Raw genomic sequence first — 25795 nt, forward strand, 5'->3', positions numbered from 1 at the left:
TCTCTCCCTTAAAGTGAATCCATGCCTGCTGCTTTTATCTCCCTCAAAGCCCCTGGAGAGAGGAGTGGTGCTGACTTTGTGTCTGAAATTCATCAGGAAGGTTTTAGTCTCTTGAGGTTCTTAATGACTTAGGAGAATAAAGCCTGTGCTCCTTAAGCTGAAAAGGAACTCAGCAATTTGCATGACCATTTCAATACCTAATGCAAGACACCATCTGGTAATGAATGGCCAGGCACTATAATGAGAGGAGCTCATAGCCTTCCAAGAGATCTCAGAGTTACATAATATTTGATCGAGCCCACAAATAAGGTCTAATAAAAATAACTATTTTTACTTTTCTAATTTAAAGATTTTATTTATTTATTTTTAGGGAGAGGGGAAGGGAAGAAGAAAGAGAGGGATAGAAACATCAGTGTGTGGTAGCCTCTCATGCCTGCCTGTAGTCTGCAACTCAGGCATGTGCCCTGACTGGAAATTGAACCTGCAACCCTTTGGTTCTCAGGCCTGCGCTCAATCCACTGAGCTATACCCCACAGGGCTCTTTTCCCTTTAGATGTATTGAATAGGGCTAATTATTTTTTAACCCGTTTGAAAACTCAATTTCCTGATATTTCTGGTCACATTCAGATAATAAAACATCGTCTGATAAGTAATTAGAACCCCAGCCTCAGGTGATAAGTGAAGTTTCCCCGTGTCCAGAGTATAGCCTTTTCCCTTCTCCCATTCCTCACTTCCTATCCGTGGTTTCTGACTTCACCAAGGAGGAGGGAGAAGGAGAAGTGGAACCTTCATAATTCTTTACTGCTTCAGTTAGCTGCTATGGTGTTTACTTAGGTTTCTTAAATGTTTAAAGCTGACTTTATTTTGGGGGGTGCCGCTTTCAGAAATCATTCCAGGAAACTTCCCTTTTCTCCCTTCTCCCTATCTTTTACTTCATCTCCACTTGATGTAAACTTAAAAAAAATCATTCTCTGTATGGTTGCTTCTTACTCTATCCACAATGCCAAACCCCCTTGCAGAGCCATATATTTTTCAGGACAGGCGCTAAGACAATTCCATGCCATTTCTTTTTAGCATGTAACCCGTCAATAAAATGGTCAGCCTTCCTCTACTACAACAAATGCCTGACCCAAAACAGTGATGTGTTTCCCATCCAATCCCGCTATCAGAGCAGCAAGGCAACTTTCACCTCTCCATGCAGATTCCCAGACACGAGTAAGGAGAGTCTGTTGTGTCTCTCTCTCCCCACATTTCAGGGACATGTATTGCCTGAGTAGAAGCCTTGAGGTTTCTCTTTTTTGACTCAAGGTAAACTGAAGTGTGCCACCCTTCTCTTCCTCTCGAATGTGTGGAGTGGGATGGGAGACCTAGCTCTTTCCAAAAGATCTCTTTAGAAATATTCATTTAAATTCTCTAATCCATAACTCAGTTGTACCTTAATAAAGGCAGAATTTCTCCATCTCAACACTATTAACATTATGGCCTAATAATTTTTTGTCGCGACGTGATGTCTCGTACATGTAGGATATTTAACAATACCCCTGGTCCTTACCCAGTAGATACTCCACCCCAGTTATGACAACCAGAAAGGCCTCTGGACATCGCTAAATGTCCCCTGAGGGACAAAGGTACTCCTGCTTGAGAACCACTAAATTTGGAGAAGGAGTTTAAAGTCAGGTAACTGGTTCTCTGAAAACTAATTAAAAATTTCCTAATGGTTTTCCATTAAGGCTATAGTGTCCATTATCTTCATGTATTACCCATAGCAAGCCATGACAAGTCCAATTGTAAATTGTGTTCCATGTACAAGTACATCTCAAACTCCTGGCTGATTGGAATTTCTCCTCTCAAAGGCAACCCCCTTTTTTCCCCTGAGCTGCATCTATGCAATTCATGTCTGGTCTGCTCTCTGTTCTCAAACCGTTCCCTCTGAAAGATTCACAGCACTTGAACACGTATGAGACCCTTTCGTACTTTTCCCCAAGGATCTCTCTTTAGTCACAATATGTGTTCGCGTCTTCCTGAACTCCTTGCAGGTTTTCAAATAAATACTCTATTTTATGACTTTGTACTTCTGGGATTTATTTCACATCATTTCCCCTGTGGGAATTCTGCCATTTAAAACTCTTTGTTATGATTTCACTTATATGTAGACTCTAAAAAATGGAAATGAATAAACAAACAAAACAGAAACAGTCTTACACATACAGAGAGCAGAGTGATGGTTTCCAGAGGGGAAAGTGGTTGGAAGATTGGGTGAAAAAGGTGAAGGGATTAAGTAGTTCACAAGGAAAGTTACAAAATAGTCATTGGGAAGGGGAAGCATGTGAGGTACAGCATAGGGAATATAGTCAATGGTAGTGTAATAACTATATATGGTGCCAGGTGTGTACTTCAAGTAATAAGAATGATGTAAATAAAGTATATGATTGTCTAACCAGTAAGTTGTAGATCTGAAAGTAATACAAAAATAATGTTGCATGTACAGTATAATTTAAAAAATAAAGAAAATTACCCTTCTTGGTAAATCCTACAGCTACATGATTCACTATGAACTTTTCTTGCTATGTAATTCTTTCTTAAAAACCCTGGGTCTTTGATATTTCCCCATTACAGAGTTTATAAAATACAAGAGACCCTGAATGCCTGAGACTTACACCTCTGAAATGGGAGGAGCAGAGGACTTCCCTAGTTTATCCTAAGGTCTTTAAGAGGTCATGGTAAGACTGTTTCCAGGAGTGTTAAAAAGTTACAATATGGAATATCACTAACACTGTCAATGCCACTGGATTAACCCTGGGGGCTTGGGTGAAGATTTTGTACTGGGGTAACATTGACAGCAACATAAAGCAAGTCTTCTTTCCTGCACCAGCTACCTAGAGGCTCCTTCCCACACCTCACCCTCATCTGCAGATATTGGGAGCTCCTTGGAAAAAGAGAAATACAGTTTGCCGAGGCCCAGTCCCAGTCTCACAAATAATAATATAAAAGATAGGATTGAGACTGAGAAAATAACATGATGACCAACACAGTCAAACAATGAACTTAATCCTTGGAATTGTTACACAGGTTTCACAAGAACTACTAAACTGACCAGCAGATGCTAATGCCACCTAGAGATCTGCAACAGCAGAAAGCCACCACCACTTCTAGGCTGGAGAGTTAATGGTGGTGGTGTTGGAGTTGGAGCCAAGGTGATCTCAACCAGCAGAAGCTGGAGTCGTGGATGAGACGCAATCCACGCCAGAGACTGCTTTAGGTGGGAGAGTGGACAGAGGGGCATGCCCCCCATTAGCCAGTGCTTCCTAGCAGCTGAACGCATCTGGAAGTCCACTGACAGTGGCGTTTGGGGTATTCGTAGAGTGATATTTTGACTCCTGTGATATGCTGAATAGCTGCAGAAGAGTATGAGTGGATCTTAACCAGGCCTATCCTTGGTAGAGAATAGAAGTATAATTCATTCATTCACCTCAGTCTTCACGTATCTCTAGCACTGTAAAATGTGTAACTTCCCGTGGGCTTTGACCATGATAGTCAGCACCATGTAAGATGTATCTCACTGTGGTTTGTGAATGAGAGTAATTGGACTTGAGTTCTGAGGAGTAGAAATCTTGTTGTATGAAATGATCTTTCTCACAACCAAATAGCCAGAGTTTTCTGGGAACTACTTCAAGACTGGCACACAATCAAAACCTACTTTTTTTCTAAAACCTTACCTACTCAGGTAGAATTGATGACCTTCTTTAAACAACAGTGTTCATTTCTGCCATGAAAGCATTGACTGCTCTCTATTATAGCTGGCTCTGCATGGTTCTGTAGACTCCAGTGGAGCGATAATAGTCTGGGGAAGAACCGGATGGCCGTAGGATGGGGCTTTGGTATGGAAATGAGTGTCTTTTTCTTAATCACAAGCAGTTAACTTTGGGATAAGACAAGATGCAGCTGAGAAATTTGACTCTTGTTTTAACCATATGAAAAGTTACCTATTATGCAAAATACATAAAATTCATCTCGTAACATGTACTAATACTGAGTTTATGGAAAAGAAGCTCAGGGTGGTTTAAACTAGGCCTTGAGGTCATTTGCGTTTGGTTGAATTTCACTGCAGTTTTGAACATGGTTTGTGCTTTCAGGAGAATGGTCTATGTCCTGCTCCATCTGTTTTTGTTGTCTTTTTAATTCACGAAATTTTACTAGACTTACTGTGGTGATCACATCATAAGGTATATAAATATTGAATTATTATGTTGCATACCTGAAACTCATGTAACAATGTATGCCACCCATACTTTAATAATAAATTAAAAAATTATCCCAACATTTTATTACAAAAATACACAGAATACTTGAGAGTATTTTACAGTAAACACCAGTATACTCACCACTTACATCTACATTTTTATTGTGCCATATTTAGCATACATTTATCTATGTGTCCAATCTTCTACTTATCCATCAGTCCACTTATCTTATTAGTGTACTTCAAAGTTAAGCTGCCCTTTCTTCACATTCTTTGATAGAAACACAAATTGGGCAGCCACTGTGAAAATCAGTATGGACTTACCTCAAAAAATTAAAAACATAACTGCCTTAAGACCTGTTGATTCCACTTCAGGCAACTCATCCAAAGAAACCTGAAGCACTAATTCAAAAGAATATAAGAACCCCTATGTTCATGGCAGTATTATTTACAATCGCCAAGATTTGGAAGCAGCCCAAGTTTCCACCAGTAGATAAGGGGATAAACCAACTATGGGACCTTTACACAATGGAGTAATACTTGGCTGTGAAAAAGAAGGAAATTTTACCCTTTGCAACAGCATGGATGGACCTGGAGAACATTATGCTAAGTGAAATAAGCCAGTCAGAGAAAGACTAATACCATATGATTTCACTCATATGTGGAATCTAATGAACACATTGAACAAGCAAATAGAGACAGCCTCGTAGATAGAGAGCAGGATGACAGCTCTGGGGTGGAGCTTAAGGGGTGGAGGGATCGAGCAAAAAGGAAAAAGAACTCATGCACTTGGACAACAGTGTGGGGAGACAAGTAAGTGGAGGTAAGGGAGGGTATAAGGGGAATAAATGGTGATAAAGTACAATGAAACACATTTAAAAACTAAAGTTACAACATCAAAACACTTCCCTTTAAATATTTCAGTATTCATATAATTAATTAAGGGTTAATCAGTTATATAATTACTTTATTTCTTTCAAACATATAATGCACAGACCTTGCATGCACATTAGATACGTTCTGACAAAAGCATTGGTTTTGTTGTGAAATACGTTTATGCCATATCTCTAGGTAACATCTGGAGGCATATCTGCCACAGAGGACATCTGGACTGTTGAGAGGATCAGTTTTTTAATATTTATCTTCTTTGCAAGAATAGGTGCTGGGTCTTTATTGCTGTGTGTAACATCAGTGCTGAGAGGAATGCCTGAAGCAAAATCATGCTCAAAAATGTTTTCCTTCTATTTTTTTGTCTGGTCTTTGTTGAATTGAACTAAATTTGTAATTTTCAGGTCCCATTCAGTGATGGAGTAGAAGGAATGCTTGCAGAAGAAGCATGTTATATGGATACTAACACATATTTTTACAAAAAAACTGCCATAAATTTAAATTCTATTTATAAATCTGTGAGGAGATGGGGGGATATGAATTGTGGGCATCTTGTAGATCTGTTAATGAGAATATGGGCATGTGTTTGAAATGTATACTTTTGGACATGTGAGCATGGAGTACATTTGAAACATACCTGATTGTTTCTTCAAGTATGTGGATAAATGTGCACTTAACTATCTATTTCTAATATTATGTCTGCAACCTGCACCGGTCTGTGTTGCCAAAGTAAGTATACAGAGATTTTAGTGTGTGTTTGACCTGTCAAGATATGTGATTAGGGTGGAGGTGGGGGAGGGATGTGGGTTCAGCTGGGTGGGGTGGAGGAATGGGGAGAAAAGGCGTACAACTGTAATTGAATAACAATAGAAATTTAAAAAAAGATATGTGATTAGTGACTAGTCTATTGGGCAGTTGTATGAGCATATTTGCATTTTTCTGTTTGTACGTGTATGGATCTGAAAGAGTTGATGTGAACACGAGCTTGTCTTCTAATTTATTTGTAGCTGAATATGTTGAAAGGAGTATCTGTGGGGTTGTCAGAATGTTGATGACTAGGTACCATATCTTTTTCAGACTATCAGACTCACCTCTCCCACAAATTTGGGAGGAAAATGGGGGTGCAAATGTAGCACACAAATGTAACTTATATTTACATTGGCAAAATATTATGTTATTTATATTGTTAAATATTTTACCACATATTTGCTTCAAAATTTTTTTTCTTATTTTCCTCCTCTAAAACCTAGGTGCATCTTATGGTCTGAAAAATATGGTATGTTTGTGTTCATGCAACTGTTTGCACTTACTGATCAAGGGAAGCTTAACTTAGTAATGGATGCAAATGATGACATTAGGGATTAATGAGGCTAGGAAAGGGATTCTCCTAGGGACAATTCTCCTGTGGCCCAGCACTACTCTCCCTCTTGATCCCACCCTCTCCATTTCCTTTCTACTCTCCTCCTGCAACCACAAACAAACAAGCCTAGGGACTCTGGGGTGTTCATGAATTTATTAATCTTAGGTGAGTGAGCTAATGCCACTCTGGCAGCTAGATCCACAGAGCAGTACGTCCAGCTACAGAGAAAAGAACTTCTGCCACCTAGTGAGTGCCTTTCCCTCAAACTGCCCACCTGGGCCTCTTACCTAAAACTTATCCTGACCTTTGAAACTCCTAGTGCAACCCTAGACTGCCTCTGACCCTCCTATTTCCCCTCCAAACATGAGCAAATCTGTTCCCTTCCAAAGCCCATGAGCACAGACCTTGATGCTAGGTATCCATCTGAATCAAAATTCTAATACCAAGTCACAATCACAGAACCTTAGATGAAGGGGCTGATTCATTAAATCTAGATTTTATCTTGAGGGTATTTCAAACTTTTTCTCCCTGAAATTTGAATTACTGTCTCCTATATCTAAGTCTTGGGTGTGCAGCTTGAGAAAAAAATCACAGAAGCAAATGAACTGAAGTTATTTAACAACATGATCTTCAATCTTAGCTGGATTTTCAATACTGAGGAGGTCATGGGAATAGAGTTGGTGGACTATTACTTGGTGGGTCTGTGAATACTGATGTATTTTTGTCTGTGTGTTTATAAGTATGTGTTGAGCTGGTATAACTATGGGAGGATATTTGAAACATAGTGCATAATGGCAATGAGTAACTATGAGCCTTCTTAAATTCTGTGGTTGTGCTAGTGTTATGTGTGACTAAGGGAGTGCACAATAGTTTCCGTATTTTTGATACAGGTGAGTGTGTAATTGTGTGTAAAAGAGTGAAACGTATATTTGCTAGTACCTTTGTGTGACTGTATGTGCGTACTCATGTGCATGGTGTGCAAAAGAAAGGCACTATTTGGGCCTGTCTCCATTGTCTTGACATTTCTTCCTAGATTAGTCATATCTAAGAAGCCTTAACTGACACCTCCACAGTCAAAACAAAGAAAAAATGGCTGTCTGGTGGCGGCAAAGTATGTTCTATTTGGGGGAGAAGTTTTCAAAGTTGCTTTCCATGCTGAGGAAAATCTGGAGCATGGATGAAATATGACCTGGAATACCTAATTTTGTACATGAGGAGTTCAGAATAGTGGAGTCAACTTATCTTGTAGAAGAGTCAGTCGTATCTGTTGGTGCTCCAAGTGTCTTTCCATTTCTTCAGAACTTAAAGGTAATCTTAGAATGAAGATGATAAAAAAGAGTAGATGTGGATAGCCTGCATGTAAGAAGATTTCTTGGAACATTGACTTAAAACCTGACTTGGGTGCACGGAGAGAAATTTACAGGGGGAGTATGGAGAAGAAATTGATTAACAAGCGTTGTTAATTCTCAGTTGGAACTTTTATTAATTCTCAGTTAAAACTTGTTAACTTACCGATTAACAAGGTTTTGTTTTGTTTTTGTTTTGGATTTTAAATTCTCAGTTGGAAAGGAGAGAAAAGAAAAGAATAGACAAATTCCTTCTAATGCTCCATATACTTTCAGGATTTTGATAGATATCTGGGCATTATCCAAACTCTTTTAACCATCTACTTTCACCATATTTACTAAGACAGCTAAGAGAATGAAAAGTCCAGAAAAAGTCAAAGGAACAAGAGAACTACTATGCCTAAATTCCAAAACAGAGCTCTGGTTATGAGATACCTAGTATCATAGGAATATAATTACAGAGACATTTTAGGTAAGGCTGAGAAAAAGTCCTTTATGATATGGTTTCTCAATTTGCACTGTTCTCGTTGCTTACTTTGCTGAAATTAATCTGATGCTGTTTAAGAGGAATGACAGAGAAACTGGATTCAGTAAAGAAGGTAGAGAAGACGTCAGAGTAGGAGCAAAACATGGAGAAATGGCGCATCTGGAGGAAGGAGGTGGTTCTCTAAAAGTGAGTTACCGACAGAATGAACTCTGGTAGGGAAACCAAATGGATGAGTATTGAAAATGTTTATAATTAGATTTAGCAACGAAGAGGTCAGTGGTAACCATAGAGAAATTATTTTCAGTTGAGAAGGTGGGATGTGGAAGCCACACTAGAGTAAACTGAGCAGTGATAGAAGGTAAGGCTAAGAAGGGTGAATCCTTGACTTTAAGGATCTCAGACTAGAATTGGAGAAATGGAAACATAAACAAGCTTCCCTCCTTTTACATCTGAAGAGACAATGTTTCAAGAAGTTTGATTAAGAAATGGGGAGGGTAATAGAGTGGCAGCTAAAGAGGGAAGGTTATGTTTTTGTAATAGGATGGTTTGCACATGCTTATTGCCCTGAGGAAAAGAGATAGAAAGGGAGAGGCTGAAGATGCAGTAAAACTGACTAATGGAAACAGGTGTTCGAAGGAGAAGGCAAGAAATGGAATCCTGAAGGTGGAGGGCCTGGTCTTGGAGAAGGAGAGACATCTCTTTCTTAGGAGCCAGGGGGTAAGAATGGATAAAGATGTATTGGGTTGGCCAAAAAGTTTGCTTTTTTTTTTTGTAAGATGGCTCTAATAGTGCTTAGTTCTCTTTAACTTGATTTGAAACAATTTTGTGAGACTGTATTGTGACAGCAGTCATATCAACATGCCTTTTAAAAACACCTATCAAAATTGGTGGATTTTTGTGTAGCCATTTTAATAGAGAAGATGGAAGAAAATAAGTGACATTTTCAGCATATTATGCATTACTATTTCAAGAAAGGTAAAAACACAACTGAAATGCAAAAAAGATTTGTGCAGTGTATGGAGAAGGTGCTGTGAGTGATCGAACGTGTCAGTAGTAGTTTGTTAAGTTTCCTGCCAGAGATTTCTCCCTGGACAATGCGCCATGGTGAGGTAGACCAGTTGAAGTTGATAGTGATTAAATTGTGACAATAATTGGGAACAGTCAACATTATACCATGTGAGAGATAGCCGGCTTACTCAAAATATCCAAATCAATAAATTTATTGGTGAAAATGAAAGATGTGTCTTTTATTTTATGGAAACAAACCACATGAACTTTTTGGCCAACCCAATAAATAAATTTAAAATTTAGGCTGTGGTAAATAATCAGTACTTATCTCCAAAAAACCACTTGCTTCTTTGGTTTTATCCAGCTACACACCCAGTTTGACTAGAGAATTTACCAAAGTTGGGGTTTGCTGTGTGAATGTGAAGGAGGGGCAAGGGGGAGATGAAGACACCGGCTGTGGTGGGAGAGTAGGTCAGGGAACAAGTGAGGGAGCAAATGCTAAAAGACAAATAGATCAGAAAAAATGGAAGAATTACTGGGACCCTGAGAGCAAGTGCCTGGTCACTAGAAGGTAAGAGGGTTGGAAATTAGAAGGATGTGGTCAGAATATTAGCAAAAATAGAATTTAAGATTTTACAGAGGTGGAACAGTTTTTGGCTGAGGTGAAATCTGAGTAAAAGTTATTAAAACTGTAATTCTACAGTTGTAGAAGTTTTATTTACCAGGAGTGTCCAACCTTTTGGCATCTCTGGGATGTAATGGAAGAAGGGCTGTCTTGGGCCACACATTAAATACACAAACACTAACAGAAACTGATGAGGAAAAAAAAAAAAACCATTATAAGCAAATTTACAATTTTGTGTTGGGCTGCATTCATACCCATCCTGGGCCAAATGTGGCCCGTGGGCTGTGAGTTGGACACCCCTGATTCTACCAAAGGGTTTCCAAAGATTTGAGCAGTATTTCCTTTTCCATGTGTATGTTAACCTCTATTTCTCACCAAACTCCCCAAATGTGGCTTTTGGGGTGATATGGAGAAGTGAAGGGGTACTACAGTTTAAGGTGAAAATTAGGGGACTTGTTGCTTTGCAGTGAGATGGACACTCACTTGATCATCTCACCTTCACAGAGTTTCTACGATGCTCTAGACAGGGTGGTGGGTACTGGTGGTTCAGACATAGTAGAAATCAGTTGCTATTCTTAAAGATCTCATTAATAGGGGAAGCAGGGAAAGAGACAAACACTTTCAATCTCTGACCGTTTTGTGTTGGAGACAGGATGTCTGAGAGAAAGTGAAGAACTCCCCCAAACATCCTCTTGGGCTCATTCCCCATCTGTATTCTCCCACCTGCCTGCCATGTTGAGCCTCAATGGCACCCCCTTCCAGCCAGACACACTCCAGCTGACAGACATTCCTGGGATGCAGACAGGCCAAGCCTGGGTTGCCCTGGTTTTCTGCATCTTTTACCTGATCTCCATCATAGGCAACCTCAGCATTCTTGCTCTGGTGGTTCAGGAGCCTTCTCTGCACCAGCCCATGTACTACTTCCTCTCTATGCTCTCCCTAAATGATCTGGGAGTGTCCTTCTCCACACTCCCAACTGTGATTGCCACCTTCTGCTTCAACTACCGCCATGTTGGCTTTGATGCATGTTTGGTTCAGATGTTCTTCATCCACACTTTCTCTTTCATGGAATCAGGCATACTGCTGGCCATGAGCTTTGATCGTTTTGTGGCTATTTGTGACCCGCTACATTATGCCACTGTGCTCACCAACAGCTGCATTTTGGCTATGGGCCTGGGCATCCTTGCCAAGAGCTTCACTACTCTCTTGCCTTTTCCCTTTCTGGTGAAACGACTTCCCTTCTGCAAGGGCAATGTTTTACATCACTCATACTGCCTCCATCCAGATCTCATGAAGGTGGCATGTGGAGACACCCATGTTAATAACATCTATGGGCTCTTTGTGGTCATTTTCACCTATGGCATAGACTCCACTTTCATCCTGCTGTCCTATGCATCGATTCTGAGAGCTGTGCTGGCCATTGCATCCTGGGAACAGAGGCTCAAGGCACTCAACACTTGCATATCACACATTTGCGCAGTGCTGGCTTTCTATGTGCCCATAATTGCTGTCTCCATGATCCACCGCTTCTGGAAAAGTGCCCCACCTGTTGTTCATGTCATGATGTCCAACGTCTACCTGTTCGTACCTCCCATGCTCAACCCCATCATCTACAGTGTGAAGACAAAGGAGATACGCAGAGGGATCCTCAAAGCCTTTTATAAATCCCAGAGCTGAAGAAAGCTGCAGGCCCTGAGAGAAGTACTTTGTAGAAAGAACTGGGACTTGTTTGTCAACTTAAGAAATGCTTGAAGCAAGGAGGAGAAGAATCAGAATCTTGATAGTTGTGAATATGATATTGACAAAGGAACATTTGACTCAATAAAATGACATAAATGTATATTAAACACTGTGTGAAAGACCTTATGCTAGTTGCTAAGAATTTTAAAATGGTAGGTAAGACATATTGTTAAGTAAGAAGTAGACATATTAAGGGAAAACACTAAAAAAGAGTAAAGGTGTCCTGAAAAATGTTTGACTAATGGAAATAATAAAAATTCCACAGGGCCAATAAGTTTGAACACAAATAATCCTAATTCCATCCAGATGAGGGAAGTGGTAAACATTGGAGACAGACAAAATTCTGTGGAGGCCTGATGCTTCATGTGACACTGAGGGCCCATTTGGTTTGTGGAGAGCAGGATAAAAATTTTTCTGAAGTAGCTTGTAAAGGATGAAAGAGGTTAGAGTACTTGGTGCAGGGTGGCAAGAAGACAGGAAGGTAATAATTTTGACATAAGTATGGGACAAATATTTAGGCAAGAAAGTTTAGAACCTTGCTATTCCAAGTGTAATCCAATAAACGATAGTATTCGTATCTCTGGCATCCTGTTAGAGAAACAGAATCTTAGACCCCACACAAGACCTATTGAATTCGATTTGCATTGAATAAAACCATTGGTGATGGAAAATTGAGAAGCAGAGTAATTCTCTTTTCCAACACTGCTAAAGTCATGCCGATATGATGTGTTACAGCAATAACAAGACTAATGAGTAACAAGAGTCTGGAAAAGGGGTTCTCACAATGCGATTCCCAGGCTGGCATTATACTCACCACTTGGGAAACGGTTAGGCATGCAAATTCTCAGGTCCCTCCTTAGATGCCCTAAATTAGAAATTCTAGGGTGCAAAGTCCATCAATCTGTATTTTAATAAATTCTCCAAGTAATTGTGATGTATGTTAAAGATTGAGAACCTTTAACCTACAATATTTGTCTAAACTATTTAGGACAATTGCAAGCAGCTTCATGCGGACAGAGGGGAGGTTTCATATGGAAATCTTGGGAAACGAGGTCTTGAGAGATTCCCTAAGTCAGATTGTGAGTGGTTTTTAAAGTGGGGAGAAACTGACAACTAGGTGTATGGTGTTGGTGGTGAAGGAAAATGCAAACTCATAGCTTATTATCTCTACGAGTGGGTGCAATTATAGCACAGAAATAGCTGACAGAGAAGATTCCATAAACAACCTCCAGCCACTCCATAGTCACTTTATGATAATGGAAAGTAGAAAAGGTTCTCAAACTACCACTCTGAGACATTTCAAAGGTCCATAATAGGAAGATAAAATCTTCTTCATGTCCATCTTCTGTTTGTTTCTCTGGATCCATCCCACTACTTGATATGAAAGTGAGAGAGCTCTCCTGCCATTCCTTCCCTGAATACACCTGCACTGTATTTGAAACTTAAATAAGGAAGAAGTAAAATGAAATACTTAATGGGAAGACTAGGTACTTGAGAAAAAAGTTATTTGGGTGATCTGATATTGGAGCCTCCGGGAGAACTTATGTATGCTAAGATCACATTAAAAATATAGCTTCCTTCTTTTTTCATTTGAATCTCTACCCTCTGTAGGTAAGTACTAGCCTCTTAATATATCAGCTTTCAAGTTGAAGAAATGCTGATCTCCTAGAATCATGAAGTTGGTAGATGACATCCTGGAACTCAAATCTACATCTGTATGACTTTGAACCCCATGGGATGTCTCTTCTGGGGGACAACTCAATCTTGTGCCATTTGGTGGAGGGTTGATTGGGAATTGAGTAGGAAACAGCATTGATAAGTGGGTAAAGAAAGCCATGGCTATTTCCTCCATTGGTTAAATACTGGGTCTGGCTCTGGTATTTAAACATTGTCCTGAAATTTGCCCATCAAGCTCTAAGCTTTAAGTTTTTCCTGGGATATGGGTTTTAAGAAAATAATTCAGAAAACTAAACTGTGGAGTCCGTGCTCAGAGTTCCAGTTTTGAGACTAGTTACTTGGGTTTTGGGTGGGGATGCTGCTATGAAGGTTGGAGGGATTTCTCTCCATCTCACTCCATCTCACTCTTCTTCACATGGAAGAAGTTGAAATTTTACTTTCTCTGTGGAAAGAGGACAGTATCTCCAGGGCACATGCTTTTTGTTTTCTTTCAGTTCCCAAGGTGAGATCTAGTCCTTCTCCTTTTCCTGTTACCAGCACAGGATCACCCTCAGGCAAAACAGGATCCCAGAGGCTAGGGCCTCTGGGAGCTCATTCAGAAACATAAAGTTTGTCTCCTGTCTTGGCTAGTGCCTGCCCGAGGCCCATTCTGAAGCCATTGTGAGTTCTTGCCTTCTATCTTTCAATACAACTCTCATTTCCCAAAGCTTTCTCAGGTGAATTTCAATGTATTTGTGTCTTCTCGGTATATGCACAAAAAGTGAGTTCCTGTCTACAATTCTTTTGGTGCCTCTGTGTGTTTTTTGTCACTCTCATGCCTCTATCTTTGAGTGAGTCTCCTTAAGTGTATATGTATATGTGTGTATTAGCGATAATTTGTCTTGTCTATGATGGAGGGGTTTAAGACAGAAAAATCCCCACATTTTATTTTCGTGCAGGTTTTCCACCAAAAGATACTATTCATTTCAATGCCCATGTATCCTTCCAAAACACCTTCAGATGGGACTGCCAGAGATTGCTTCAGCAGTGACAGACACATGGTGATCTCACCACAGGGACTGAAAGTGTGTTTTTGTTTTGGCCACACAGATCCACTGTCATGAAATTCTCAGTGTCACAGAATAGGAGAGAATTTGATAACTTGGAATATCAGGCCCGAGGGCAGAAGTGTTGAAAGGGCTTTTAATCCCCTTTAAACAAATTCTGGAAGTTTTCCTCAGCATTGTCAGCAAGGATTTTTCTCTTCTTTTCTTTTTTGATTTAATCTTTATTGTATCTCTTTTTCCATTTCCATTTAGTCCCTTTACAACCCTCTTCCCCCAGCAATCACCTCACTGTTGTCCATGCCCATCAAGTTTTCCAGTCTTTGAACATCTCCACTGACCAGAAGCATAGTATGTCCCTGTGCAGAGTAGACTCTTAGAAAAATCTTCCTCACCTGTGCTCCATACTGTCTCCCTGTGATCTCCACCTATCACTCATTCCCTCTTGCACCCATCCTACCTCCATCTCTTCTACAGTCCCCTTTTCTCAAAACGAAACATCATTGGTTCCTTAAATGCTCCTTATTTTAATCCCACAAGAAGCTTTCAATTTATTAATGATAGGAACTGTACAATTTCAAACCAAGCTGCAGTTACTCTTTTGAAACACCAAAAAGGTCCCCAATTTTAGATGGTTACACTGTTAATTCCATAATAGCATTTACTATATTATTACTGTTTCTGGTGCTCAGACTGAGTTTACTCTCAACACATTTTCTTGTGTCATTAGCAGTTTTATGTTCTTAACTTCCATACTTGTTTCACCAACCTCTTCCTCTTCACTCTCCTCTTGTACAATTGGAGTCTGTGTGTTTTCTTGAATGTTTTAGACAGTTAGCTTCACCTTGAACTTTGAATTTCTCAGCAGCTACTAGCTGTGCTTGCTGAGATAAGTACTGAATCTTGGCTTTACCAAGAACTATGTAGGTAGCTGAAGCTGGGCTCTTGTAGACATTTGGTTTTGTGACCACAAAGAGGATATTATTAGATTCCAGGATAGGGACCCTATAACCTGTTGCAGACGCAGTTTGGACATAGCCTTTTGTGCCTTGATTCCACTCCAGCTCTGTTTTACTTTACCAACTGGCTTTTCATTGATCCCAGCTGCTGCTGCCTGCTGGGCTCATTGTGTGGTTGCCTGTGTGGAATGTTGTTCCTGGAGCTCTGGCACTAATTCATCACTGTCAGATTCTGCTCCAGACCCTGTCTCAGCCTGGGCTGTGGCCACTCCTGCTCTGTAGGAGGACGGTTTCTGTGGCTTCGTGGGTATTTGCTGTGGTAACACAGAACCAAGATGGCATGGCAGCAGAAAGAGCCTTAAGTGCCCTTTAACTGACTCAATCCCCTTTGCCTTTGAGTGTGTCTCAGTTGGTTTAACTCTGAACTGGAATATGGAACCCAGTACCGAATGTTCTGTTATGGTCCTGAGCACTGCGTTCATGCTTTTCTTAATTCTGGATCTCTTCAGCATGTCTTTGTGATAGAATCAGGAAGTGCTGGGAAGACAAGGATGAACTAGGCACAGCCTGACTCTAATCAAGTCCAAACTATGACAGGGAGAGCAGAAGTATAAATGTAATTCCAACAAAATAGGAAGTCTGTATAAAATAGTATGCAGGCATAGATGACAAGCTTATTATTTCTGTTTACAAGCTGGAGATAAAATAATAATTTGAGTATGAATAACAGTAAGAGTTTAAAAAAACTAAGAAGGAAGTGAAAGACCATGTTAGCAGAGAAAAGGAAAGCCTGCAATTATAAATACACATTTTAGAACATACTCTTTTCTGAATAAAATACACCTATTAACAAACCTAAACCTCATTTTCTGTAAGCTGCATACCACACTGTTGACTCATATTACATCGACTTTCCACGAGGCATTCTGACAGGAGGACTTGTGGCCAGGGAACTAATAATCAGAGACTCTGAGTAGCTAAAGGAATTCAGGATAGATAATCTGAAGAAGGGAAGATTTCAGAGTTCTATGATTGGAATTTTCAGATACTGTTTATCTATTCATTTATTTGTTAATCCAATGAAATGTTTACTAAACATCTGCTATATTCTTGGCCCTGTGCTAGCATTGAATATTTAGTGATCAAAAAAGTTTAAAAAAATCAGTCAATACCAACCTTACTTTGATGGAGCTTACAGTCTGCTAGGGAATACAGGCATTAAACAAATAACTATACAAGTACATACATGTTTACAAATTAAGATGTATTTTACAAGAAAATGCAGATGCTGTGAAGAAAAATGTTTAGGTGAAACCCAACAAAATGATCACGTCTCTGTGTCTACAGCATTACGCGTGATGCGGAAGAAGTAGGTTCAAGCCCAATGTAAGCAAGAACTTCATAAGGCAGTGCGATCTCGCCAGGATAATGGCTTTAGGAGCAATGAGCTCCCCAGCATTGGGAGTGTTTATGCTGAGTGTGGGTGACAATTGATACGGATGCCGCAGAGATGGTTCTCTCAGGGGGTGTAAGATGGGACTCTGGTTTCAGGTCCTAGAAAACCTGTCAAGGTGAGAGCTGGATCAGTGGACTTCTGAGAGGAGGCTACTTTAGAAGGTCACTTAATGCCCAGACTCTTCTATGTGACACCCACTTGGCATATAAGGCAGGAAAAAAATCTGTCTGCCATTTTGTCCTCTTCTCTGACTATGAAAAGAAAGATGATCAACTTCTCCAATACTTGCTCATTCTTCTAACTTAGGTGGCATTAGCTTCAGAGAGCTGGCTGCTGGGCTTCATAGAGAAGACCACTGGACCTGCAGTTGGAAGAACTAGATTTTAGTCCCAGCTTAGCCACTTACTGGTGTGAAGCAAGTCACTTAAGCTGGTTGTTATGGGATTGATATGAGGGCACTTGGTAGTGGAGGCAGTTACTTAGTTACGTGGAATGTTACCTGGGCAGTGGGGTTTTAACTCAGCAGGTGGTTACTGTGTTAGCCAGGGTTGAGAACCACTGATTTATGAGGCAGAAGCAAGGGACATTAATGGACAAAAGGCACAAGCAAGTGTATTTCACCTTTCAAGAGGTTGTTAATCTTGAGGGAAGCAGAGATAGCATGCATGGAATTTCTGTAGGGAAATTGAAGAGAGGTGCATGAAGAGAGGGCTTGGAAGGGAAGAGTAAAAGAGAATTCCGGTCCTGGGCCGTCACCACTATTATGTCGTCTGTGTGTGTCTCCATGGTCATAGCTCTTTGTATTGCCTTAGCTGTTTGTTTCCTGTTTGTCCATTCTAGGAGAGCATCTCCATTAAACTCTTTCGTTATATGGACCATTTCACATCAACACTGGAAAACTGTGGGATAAAGAATTGGTAATGAATCTGTGAATTCTACATCCAAGTAAGTCGAGTGAATGAATAAACTGATGATTTGAGATAATTCAGCTTCTATAGCAATTGCAACTTCACCTCCTACTTCATGTTTTTAAAATTTATTTTACAAATTTAACTTATTATATTTCATTATATAATGTTATATTATGTTACATTATATTACATTTTACTATATTGTATTATATTATATATTATTTTCACATTCTGGTTGGAGTTTAACTATTTTATTCTCATTTCTTGGCCACTAATGAAGTCTCTTATCCCTGTGTCTTTGACCTGAGCTCTCTCTTTAAGATCAGAGGTCCCTTGTGTGTTAGTATAATTGTCATGGAATATCCATATCCTTTACCACCCTTATTCATATTTTTCTGTTTTTCAACTTTCTAAAACCAGTGTCTCACATTTATTTTAAACACCCTCCCCCCATTGGAGTGAACTGGGACACACAGAGATTATCACTTTTCCAGGGGTTCCTGTTTTATAAGACCCACATTGGCCGAGCTACAACTCAATTCTTTCTTATGATTCCTCTAGATAGGCTTTGGTTTTACTCCCATCTCCACTGTGAAATGGAAACATCACTACAGGGAGTGTCGGGGGGTCTAAACTATAATCTAGGCTCTGCAGAAACTGATTTTTAGGTGTTTGGTCCATTACTCACTCTTCCTCTCTTGGTCTTAGTATCTCCCTAAGAATTAAATACTTTATACTTATTCAGTGTTTCATATGCCATGCAATATCTTGTTTACCTTTGTAATAACCATATAAGGCAAGTGTATTTTTATCCTTAGTTTACAAATGGACACACTGAGGCTTGGGAAGGTTAACTGTTCAAGGTCCCACAGCGAGCAAACTCTAAATCGGGATTCAAACTAATGTCCACCAGAATCTATCGTGGAGTTTTAAAACATTGAATATAGGATGTTAATTTTCTCATTTGTTTCTTATATCCGAATAAGAGAATAATGTTATTTTGATCTCCACTTTACTAGTTTAAAAAACAAACAAACTTTGGATCAGAGTATTAATTAGCCCGGATGGCATATTTAGTAACTGGCTGAGTATTGATTGGGATCTAGTTCCTATTTATTCCTGCATTTCTGCTCTTAATTTTTAAATTATGCCTTAAAGATTACAGATTCTCAAATATCTTCATTACATGTAAAATTTTCAGATTCTTGCTGTCAGAAAAAAGGAGTGGAACCTAATCAACAAAACAAACAAGGACGCAAAATATAACCAGAGACCTTGAAATTAAGAACAATCTGACAGTAACCAGAGGGAGGTGGGAGGGGATAATGGGTGGGGGGCAGGGAAAGGGTTTTCAGGAACAACTATAGAGACTCATGCACAAAACCAAGGGAGGGGTGGGATCAGGGGAGGGAGGTGGGGATGGCTGGGGTGGAGAGGAGAATGGTGAAGAGTAAATGCAGACTACTGTCCTTGAACAACAACAAAACAATAAAAAAAGGAAAAGAGGTGATAAGAAAGTGTCTGCTATATTTTTACTCAGAATAATCTAGATGACTAACTTTCCCTTCCTCTTTGTCTCTCCCTCCTTCAGTCTTTGAGGTGGGCTGCTGAGGCAGAAGACCCTATAGATGGGAACTTTGTTTTATTTTTCAAATGGCAGGTGAGGACTGACCTCTACTGTTGGTGACATGGGAGCCAAGAACAATGAAAGTCTTGAGTTCCTGTCTGTCTTTCTGACTGGACTCCCAGGATTGGAGGCCCAACATGGCTGGTTCTCCATCCCCTTCTTCTCTATGTACATTGTGGCCATTGTGGGCAACAGCCTGATCATGGCCGCAGTGCAGACAAACCCTGCCCTACATGAGCCCATGTACCTGTTTCTGTCTATGTTGGCTGTGACTGAGGTGGGTGTCTCTGTGTCTACTCTGCCCACTGTCATGGGCATTCTCTGGTTCAATGCCTTCCAGGTTGACTTCGATGGCTGCCTGTCTCAGATGTTTTTCATTCACACTTTCTCTTGCATGGAATCAGGGGTCCTCTTGGCCATGAGTTATGATCGCTTTGTAGCTATCTACAACCCACTGCGCTATACAGCCATACTAACTCTGCCCCGCATCATCTGCATGGGTCTGGGCATTACACTGAAGAGTGTGGCACTCATGGCCTCTCTTCCAGTCCTTCTGAGGCAACTGCCCTACTGCCACACTAACATCCTCTCTCACTCCTACTGCCTCCACTCAGACCTGATCCAGCTGCCCTGTGCTGACACTAAGCTCAACAGCATCCTGGGCTTGGCCATTGTCCTGGCCACTTTTGGGCTAGACTCACTGCTTATCGTGGTCTCTTACATACTGATTCTTTACACAGTGTTGGGCATTGCTTCTGGGGAGGGGCGGCAGAAGGCTCTCAACACATGTGTGTCACACATCTGTGCAGTGCTTGTGTATTATGTGCCTATGATTGGTGTGTCTGTGATGCATCGTGCTGCCACACATGCCTCACCACTGATCCACACACTCATGTCTAACATCTACCTCTTTGTGCCTCCTGTGCTCAACCCCATCATCTACAGTGTCAAGACCAAGCCGATCCGACAGGGAATTGCTGCCTTGTTTTCCCGCAAGAGAGAACTGTTCTGAGTACTCCAAGGGGCAGGGTTTTGAATCAGTCCATAAACGCTGACGGTGTTTCTGCTGTAGACAAAGCTCTACAGCCGCATTGTGAGGAAGAATAGAAACAAGGTATTCAAAGTGTTGGCACAGGCTTAAATCTGAATCACAAGAGATAGCCCTAGCCCTTCCCATCTCATGTCTTATCAATGTCAGTGCACATGTGGACGTCCTCTCTAATAGATTCGATTAGCTTGATAGAATAGAACATAAATTTCTTTTCTTTTCTTCTTAAAACTCTTAGAATAAGGGCCTAGCAAATAATTGACAGTGAAGATGGGAGACTTAATGATATTTGAAATGAAATAAAACAAATTTCTGTTTTGGTGGGTTAGGCAGGGATTACGCATCTTCTCTAATAAAGGAAGATTATCCTAAAGACATACCTTTGATTAAGATGAGCATACTTTCTGGTTTGCGCCAGATAGTCATGGTTTACACTTACTTTCCTCAACATCATTATTAATAGCACTCCCTTCCCCTCTCGAATTTCTCTTGTTTAAATGATAAATTGTATGGGAAACTTACCTATGAGGCAACCCCCCTCCTTTTATGAAAGGAACCAGACTATCCCTTTGACTCACCAGACAATGGCCTCTACCCCCAGAGTTGATGTACCAGGAGACTTTGAGAATGAGGAACCTGTGACTAAAGGGCCTCAACTTAGGCACAAAGTAACATATAGACAACCTCACAGGCCCAGGTTTCAGATCCTAAAAATCTCAGCTAAAGCAGCAAATTGTGCTTTAGTAGAATCTCAGGCCCTATTTTTAAGGCCAAATAGGACCAACGTTACTGTGTCTCATTATTCCTGTTCTCCTTTCCCCCTGTCCCTTCAGACTTCAGTAATCTTTCCATTTTTATTTTTTCCTTTAATCCACTCCTCCTCTAGCTTGTCCGCAAAGGTGTGGTTGACACTGCTTGTTTCTGCTCTCAGCTGTCTATGGTTTTCTTTTCTTTTTCTTTTTCCTTTTCTTCTTGTTGTTCAAGCACAGTAGCCTCCACTGTCTATGGTTTTTTCAAGACCTTTGGTTAAATGCAAAAGACCTTCTTCACATCTCCTAAGCCACGTAGGTTTATGCAGAGTGGATTGTGCTGGTTGAACAGTAACTGGACTCACATTTTCAGCCTCTGTCACCTCAGGTCCTCCAATGACAATGTAAATATTTTTCTCACTATATTATATATTTCAAACTTCCTCCAAGTCATTAAGGTCATCTTTACACAGTGGCTCTTTTTTGAACTACTCAGTCTGTGTAGAACAGTGATTGCCACATTTGTATGTAATCTCAAAAATAATTAATGGAAAAATAACTGTGTATCTTCATATGCATTTTCAGGCTGACATCTCACATTTTCATTGTAAATTTACAAAGTGGTTGAGCATGCATTTTGGGATCTATTGTAAATATAGTCCATTGAAAATAAAACAATATATCATATTTTAAAATATCCAATGAAATCTAAATACATTATGTTTTGATATCTGACAAAAATTTTAAAGTACACAAGCACATTCTTTTTTAAAATATATAATCTTTATTACATTTTTTCCATTACCATTTAGTGCCCCCAGCAATCATCACACTGTTGCCCATGTCCATGAGTCCTTTTTCTTCTTTGCTCAATCCCTCCACCCACTCACCGCCCCCACTAGCTCTCAATTGTTCTTCATCTATGAATCTGTTTCTATTTCACAAGCACTTTCTTTAATATTCACATATTTTGTAGTTGTTGTCCTTTTTTTCTTGAACTTAAATTTTTACTTTACTTCCATCAAAGGGTTTTGACCATATAAAATATTTTTAAGTTGAAACTACTTTAATAATTTCTTTATTATAATTTTTGCAAAAATATGTATATGTATATAAATTTGATGTTTAAAAATTGATGGCCCATAAAGCATTATTTAAAATATATACAATGTATTGAGTTAATTTCCCAATATTGATTAGTATATAACCAATACAGTATAAGTATAACATAACTTTTGGTATACTAAAAGTAACATTTAATTGGAAATCCATCTCTTAATGAGATGCATGGGCTTTTTTAAATCCAAAAATGAATATTGTTTATTAAATGAATGAGAAACAGTTCAGCAACAATTCAATTCCTATTTACTTTCTTTCTTTTATGTAACTTTTAATACTGATAAGTTTATCATGTTTATGTTATTTATAATAACATAAGATGTTAGGAATCATTTCATCATCGTTCAGTGCCATGTTTAAATACTTTTACAAGACAAGAACCAGGTAATGAACTCTTATCAAATATTATTTGAAAAACCTAATAAATGACAATTCCATTGGATCCTCTCTACTTTTGTTGAAAGCAATGGAATTGACACCATTCATCCTAACCAGAGTACATTACCCAGTCATAGGTGTTATTCACCTTATCAAAATCCATGCCAATATTTTCAGAAGTTCCTTTTGTTTCTCAGAAAGCTTTACACATTGTGGTATGTCATGAAAAGATTCCAATTATATTAAAAGCTATGCATAGTCTTTTCCCTGCTTTTCTAAATTTTTCATTTAAGTTTTTGGTAAAGTGAGTAAATAAGATTGTTTAAAAGATGAAAAAATGGTATAACAGAGACACAGTTAAACAAGGTACACACTTGAAACAGCTATTTAAGCAAAAAAATTTGTGGTCACTTAATATCTTAAAATTTATTCCCTTGACTGGTGTGGCTTAGTGGCTTGGGGTTTATTTCCCAAACCAAAAGGTCGACAGTTTGATTCCTGGTCAGGGCACATGCCTGAGTTGCAGGCCAGGTTCCCAGATGGGGGCATGTGAGAGGCTGACGATCAATGTTTCTCTCCCCCTCTTTCTCCCTCCCTTCCCTACTCTCTAAAAATAAATAAATTCTTAAAAATCAAAAACAAACTACTTGTGCTTAGGCACTTAAAGGAATGTTCTCATTGCTCCAATGGATCATAAATAAGTTTGAAAACCACTAGATTAGATTCCCACCAGTGACAGCTTCTATAAAACCAAGATGACTGTTCTGGAAAAATTTTGACCAAATCTCATCTTGAAATATCCGGAAATCAATTTCTTCTGCAGTGGAATCTAAATATGGATGTTGTTTACTGAAGAGTGGATAATTACTTTCTTCATTTATTCAAGTAGTATTTTTGAGCACCTATTACAACTAAAGTGTAGCTATATAATACTATTTTATTTTTAAATGCAACATGGAAAATAAATCTAAAAACTTAAGAATTGATATTGCTGTGATTTCTTGAGCCTGATCTAATATTCCCTTCTGGGTTTTCAATGTCATCAGCAGATGTATATGCCATGTAACCCACAAGTCAAAAGCATGAACATGCATAGTTCATGCATGTATATTTTGCATGTATAATAAAATGTATAATTTTGAATGTATAATAAAATCTCATTTTAAATAGGATTACTTTTACAGTCACTTGTTCTGGGGACATGCTTGCCTAGCAGCAACACTGAGTGCAGATCACTTTTAATAGACTTATTTCACAGTTGTTCAAGAAATCAAGACTTGGAAAAATAAAAAAATGATAGTTGCATGATTATAAAAAATGTTAGAACATTATCCAGTCAATCATTTTAAATATCTTTTGACATTCTCAAAATTGTGACTTTGAGTAACACTTTCCAAATGAGAAAAGTACAGATGTTTGCAGCCCTTTAAGGTTAAGTATAAAGCTACACTCTTTCATGTGGTGGCCACCAGCTACATATGGCTATTAGGCCTTGAAATGTGATTAGTTTGAATTGATATGTATTGTAATGACATGTGATCAGATTTTGAAGACCTAACATAAAAATTAATATATAATATCTTATTTTTTCTAATAGGCTACATGTTGAAATAATAACACTCTAGATATATTGGGAAACAACATATACTTTGAAAATTATTTTTACCTATTTCTTTTTATATTTTAATGTTACTATTACCAATTGTAACTAACATTGTATTTGCATTATATATATATAGAGAGAGAGAGAGAGACAGAGAGAGAGAGAGACAGAGAGAGAGAGAGAATATCACTAGGTTAGAAGTCAAAATGTGGAAACTAATAGGAAATTATAGTGAAATAGAGTGATGAATTTGAAATTGTTTATCAGTATTTTTCTGTTTAATGAAGTCCATTGGTCTAAGGCAGTGATTTTCAACTGGTGAGCTGCAAGAATTTTTAAAGCATTCAATACCTGACTATTTAGTCAGGGGCACTGACATTTTTCCTTAGATTGTCAAATGGGTCAGTTTTATGTAGCCATTTCAAATATTTTGAAGATAGAAGAAAATATGCAACATTTTAGACATATTATGCTTTACTATTTCAAGAAAGATAAAAATGGATCCGAAATGCAAAAAAAAGATTTGTGCAGTGTATGGAAAAGGTGATATGACTGATCGAATGTATCAAAAGTGGTTTGCAAAGTTTTGTGCTGGAGATTTCTCACTGGACAATGCTCCATGCTCAGGTAGGCCACTTGAAGTTGATAGTGATGAAATCAAGACATTAATTGAGAAAAATCAGCATTCTATCATGCAGGAGAGAATCAAAATACTCAAAATATCAAAATCAAGAACTTTATTGGTGAAAACAGTGTGGTATTAGCATAAGAACAGGCACATAGATCAATGGAACAGAATAGAGAGCCCAGAAATAAACCCAAGTCTCTATGGTTAATGAATATTCAACAAAGGGAGGAGAAGCATAAAACAGATTAAGAGTAGCCTCTTCAAAAAATGGTATTGGGAGATCTGGACAGGTACATGCAAAAATATGAAACTGGACCACCAAATTATACCATACACAAAAATAAACTAAAGGTGGATAAAAGACTTAAATATAAGTCACTGTAAAAGTCCTAGAGGAGAACATAAGCAGGAAAATATCAGATATTCCTCACAGGAATATTTTCACTCATATGTCCCCTAGAGCTGGGGACATAAAGGAAAGAATAAGCAAATGGGATCTCATCAAAATAAAAAGCTTGTGCACTGCCAAAGAAAACATCACCAAAATGAAAAGGGATCCAACAATATGGAAAAATATACTTGCAAATGGGACCTCAGACAAGGGTTTGATCTCCAAAATATACAAGGAACTCACACGAGTCCAATCCAGGAACACAAACAACCCAATTAACAAATGGGCAAAGGACCTGAACAGACACTTCTCCAAGGAGGACATACTGAAGGCCCAGAGACATAAGAAAGAATGCTCAGCATCACTAGCCATCAGAGAGATGCAAATAAAAACCACAATGAGATACCACTTCACACCACTCAGAATGGCCATCATAACCAACACAACAAACAAGTGCTGGCGAGGTTGTGGAGGAAAGGGACCCTACTACACTCTTGGTGGGAATGCAGACT

General features: G+C 39.0%; 2 protein-coding genes and 1 pseudogene across 6 annotated transcripts; 2 read left to right on the forward strand and 1 right to left on the reverse strand.

Annotated features, from left to right (window-relative positions):
* The first annotated feature begins 6668 nt into the window (after positions 1 to 6668).
* Positions 6669 to 11789, forward strand: LOC112317644 (olfactory receptor 51I1). Of its 3 annotated transcripts, none has more exons than XM_024574722.3 (2): positions 6669 to 6734; positions 10607 to 11789. In XM_024574722.3, the coding sequence occupies exon 2, from the start codon at positions 10687 to 10689 to the stop codon at positions 11629 to 11631; it is 945 nt and encodes a 314-aa protein (XP_024430490.2). In that variant the 5' UTR covers positions 6669 to 6734; positions 10607 to 10686; the 3' UTR covers positions 11632 to 11789. The 3 variants fall into 3 exon arrangements, with proteins under 3 accessions (XP_024430490.2, XP_045039529.2, XP_045039530.2); XM_045183594.2 differs by having other exon boundaries at positions 6694 to 6734; positions 10603 to 11789; XM_045183595.2 differs by lacking the exon at positions 6669 to 6734 and adding an exon at positions 9422 to 9900.
* A 2243-nt stretch (positions 11790 to 14032) lies between these two features.
* Positions 14033 to 21666, forward strand: LOC112317601 (olfactory receptor 51I2). Of its 3 annotated transcripts, none has more exons than XM_045183592.2 (3): positions 14033 to 14087; positions 17670 to 17774; positions 19332 to 21666. In XM_045183592.2, exon 3 carries the CDS (start codon positions 19429 to 19431, stop codon positions 20377 to 20379), a length of 951 nt encoding a protein of 316 aa, XP_045039527.1. In that variant the 5' UTR covers positions 14033 to 14087; positions 17670 to 17774; positions 19332 to 19428; the 3' UTR covers positions 20380 to 21666. The 3 variants fall into 3 exon arrangements, with proteins under 3 accessions (XP_045039527.1, XP_045039528.1, XP_053781631.1); XM_045183593.2 differs by having other exon boundaries at positions 19401 to 21666; XM_053925656.1 differs by lacking the exon at positions 14033 to 14087 and having other exon boundaries at positions 17620 to 17774.
* On the reverse strand, positions 15103 to 15885 carry LOC112317602 (nascent polypeptide-associated complex subunit alpha pseudogene; annotated as a pseudogene).
* Positions 21667 to 25795: the final 4129 nt, after the last annotated feature.

This window comes from Desmodus rotundus, chromosome 5 (genome assembly GCF_022682495.2).
Source record: "Desmodus rotundus isolate HL8 chromosome 5, HLdesRot8A.1, whole genome shotgun sequence".
Taxonomy (NCBI): domain Eukaryota; kingdom Metazoa; phylum Chordata; class Mammalia; order Chiroptera; family Phyllostomidae; genus Desmodus; species Desmodus rotundus.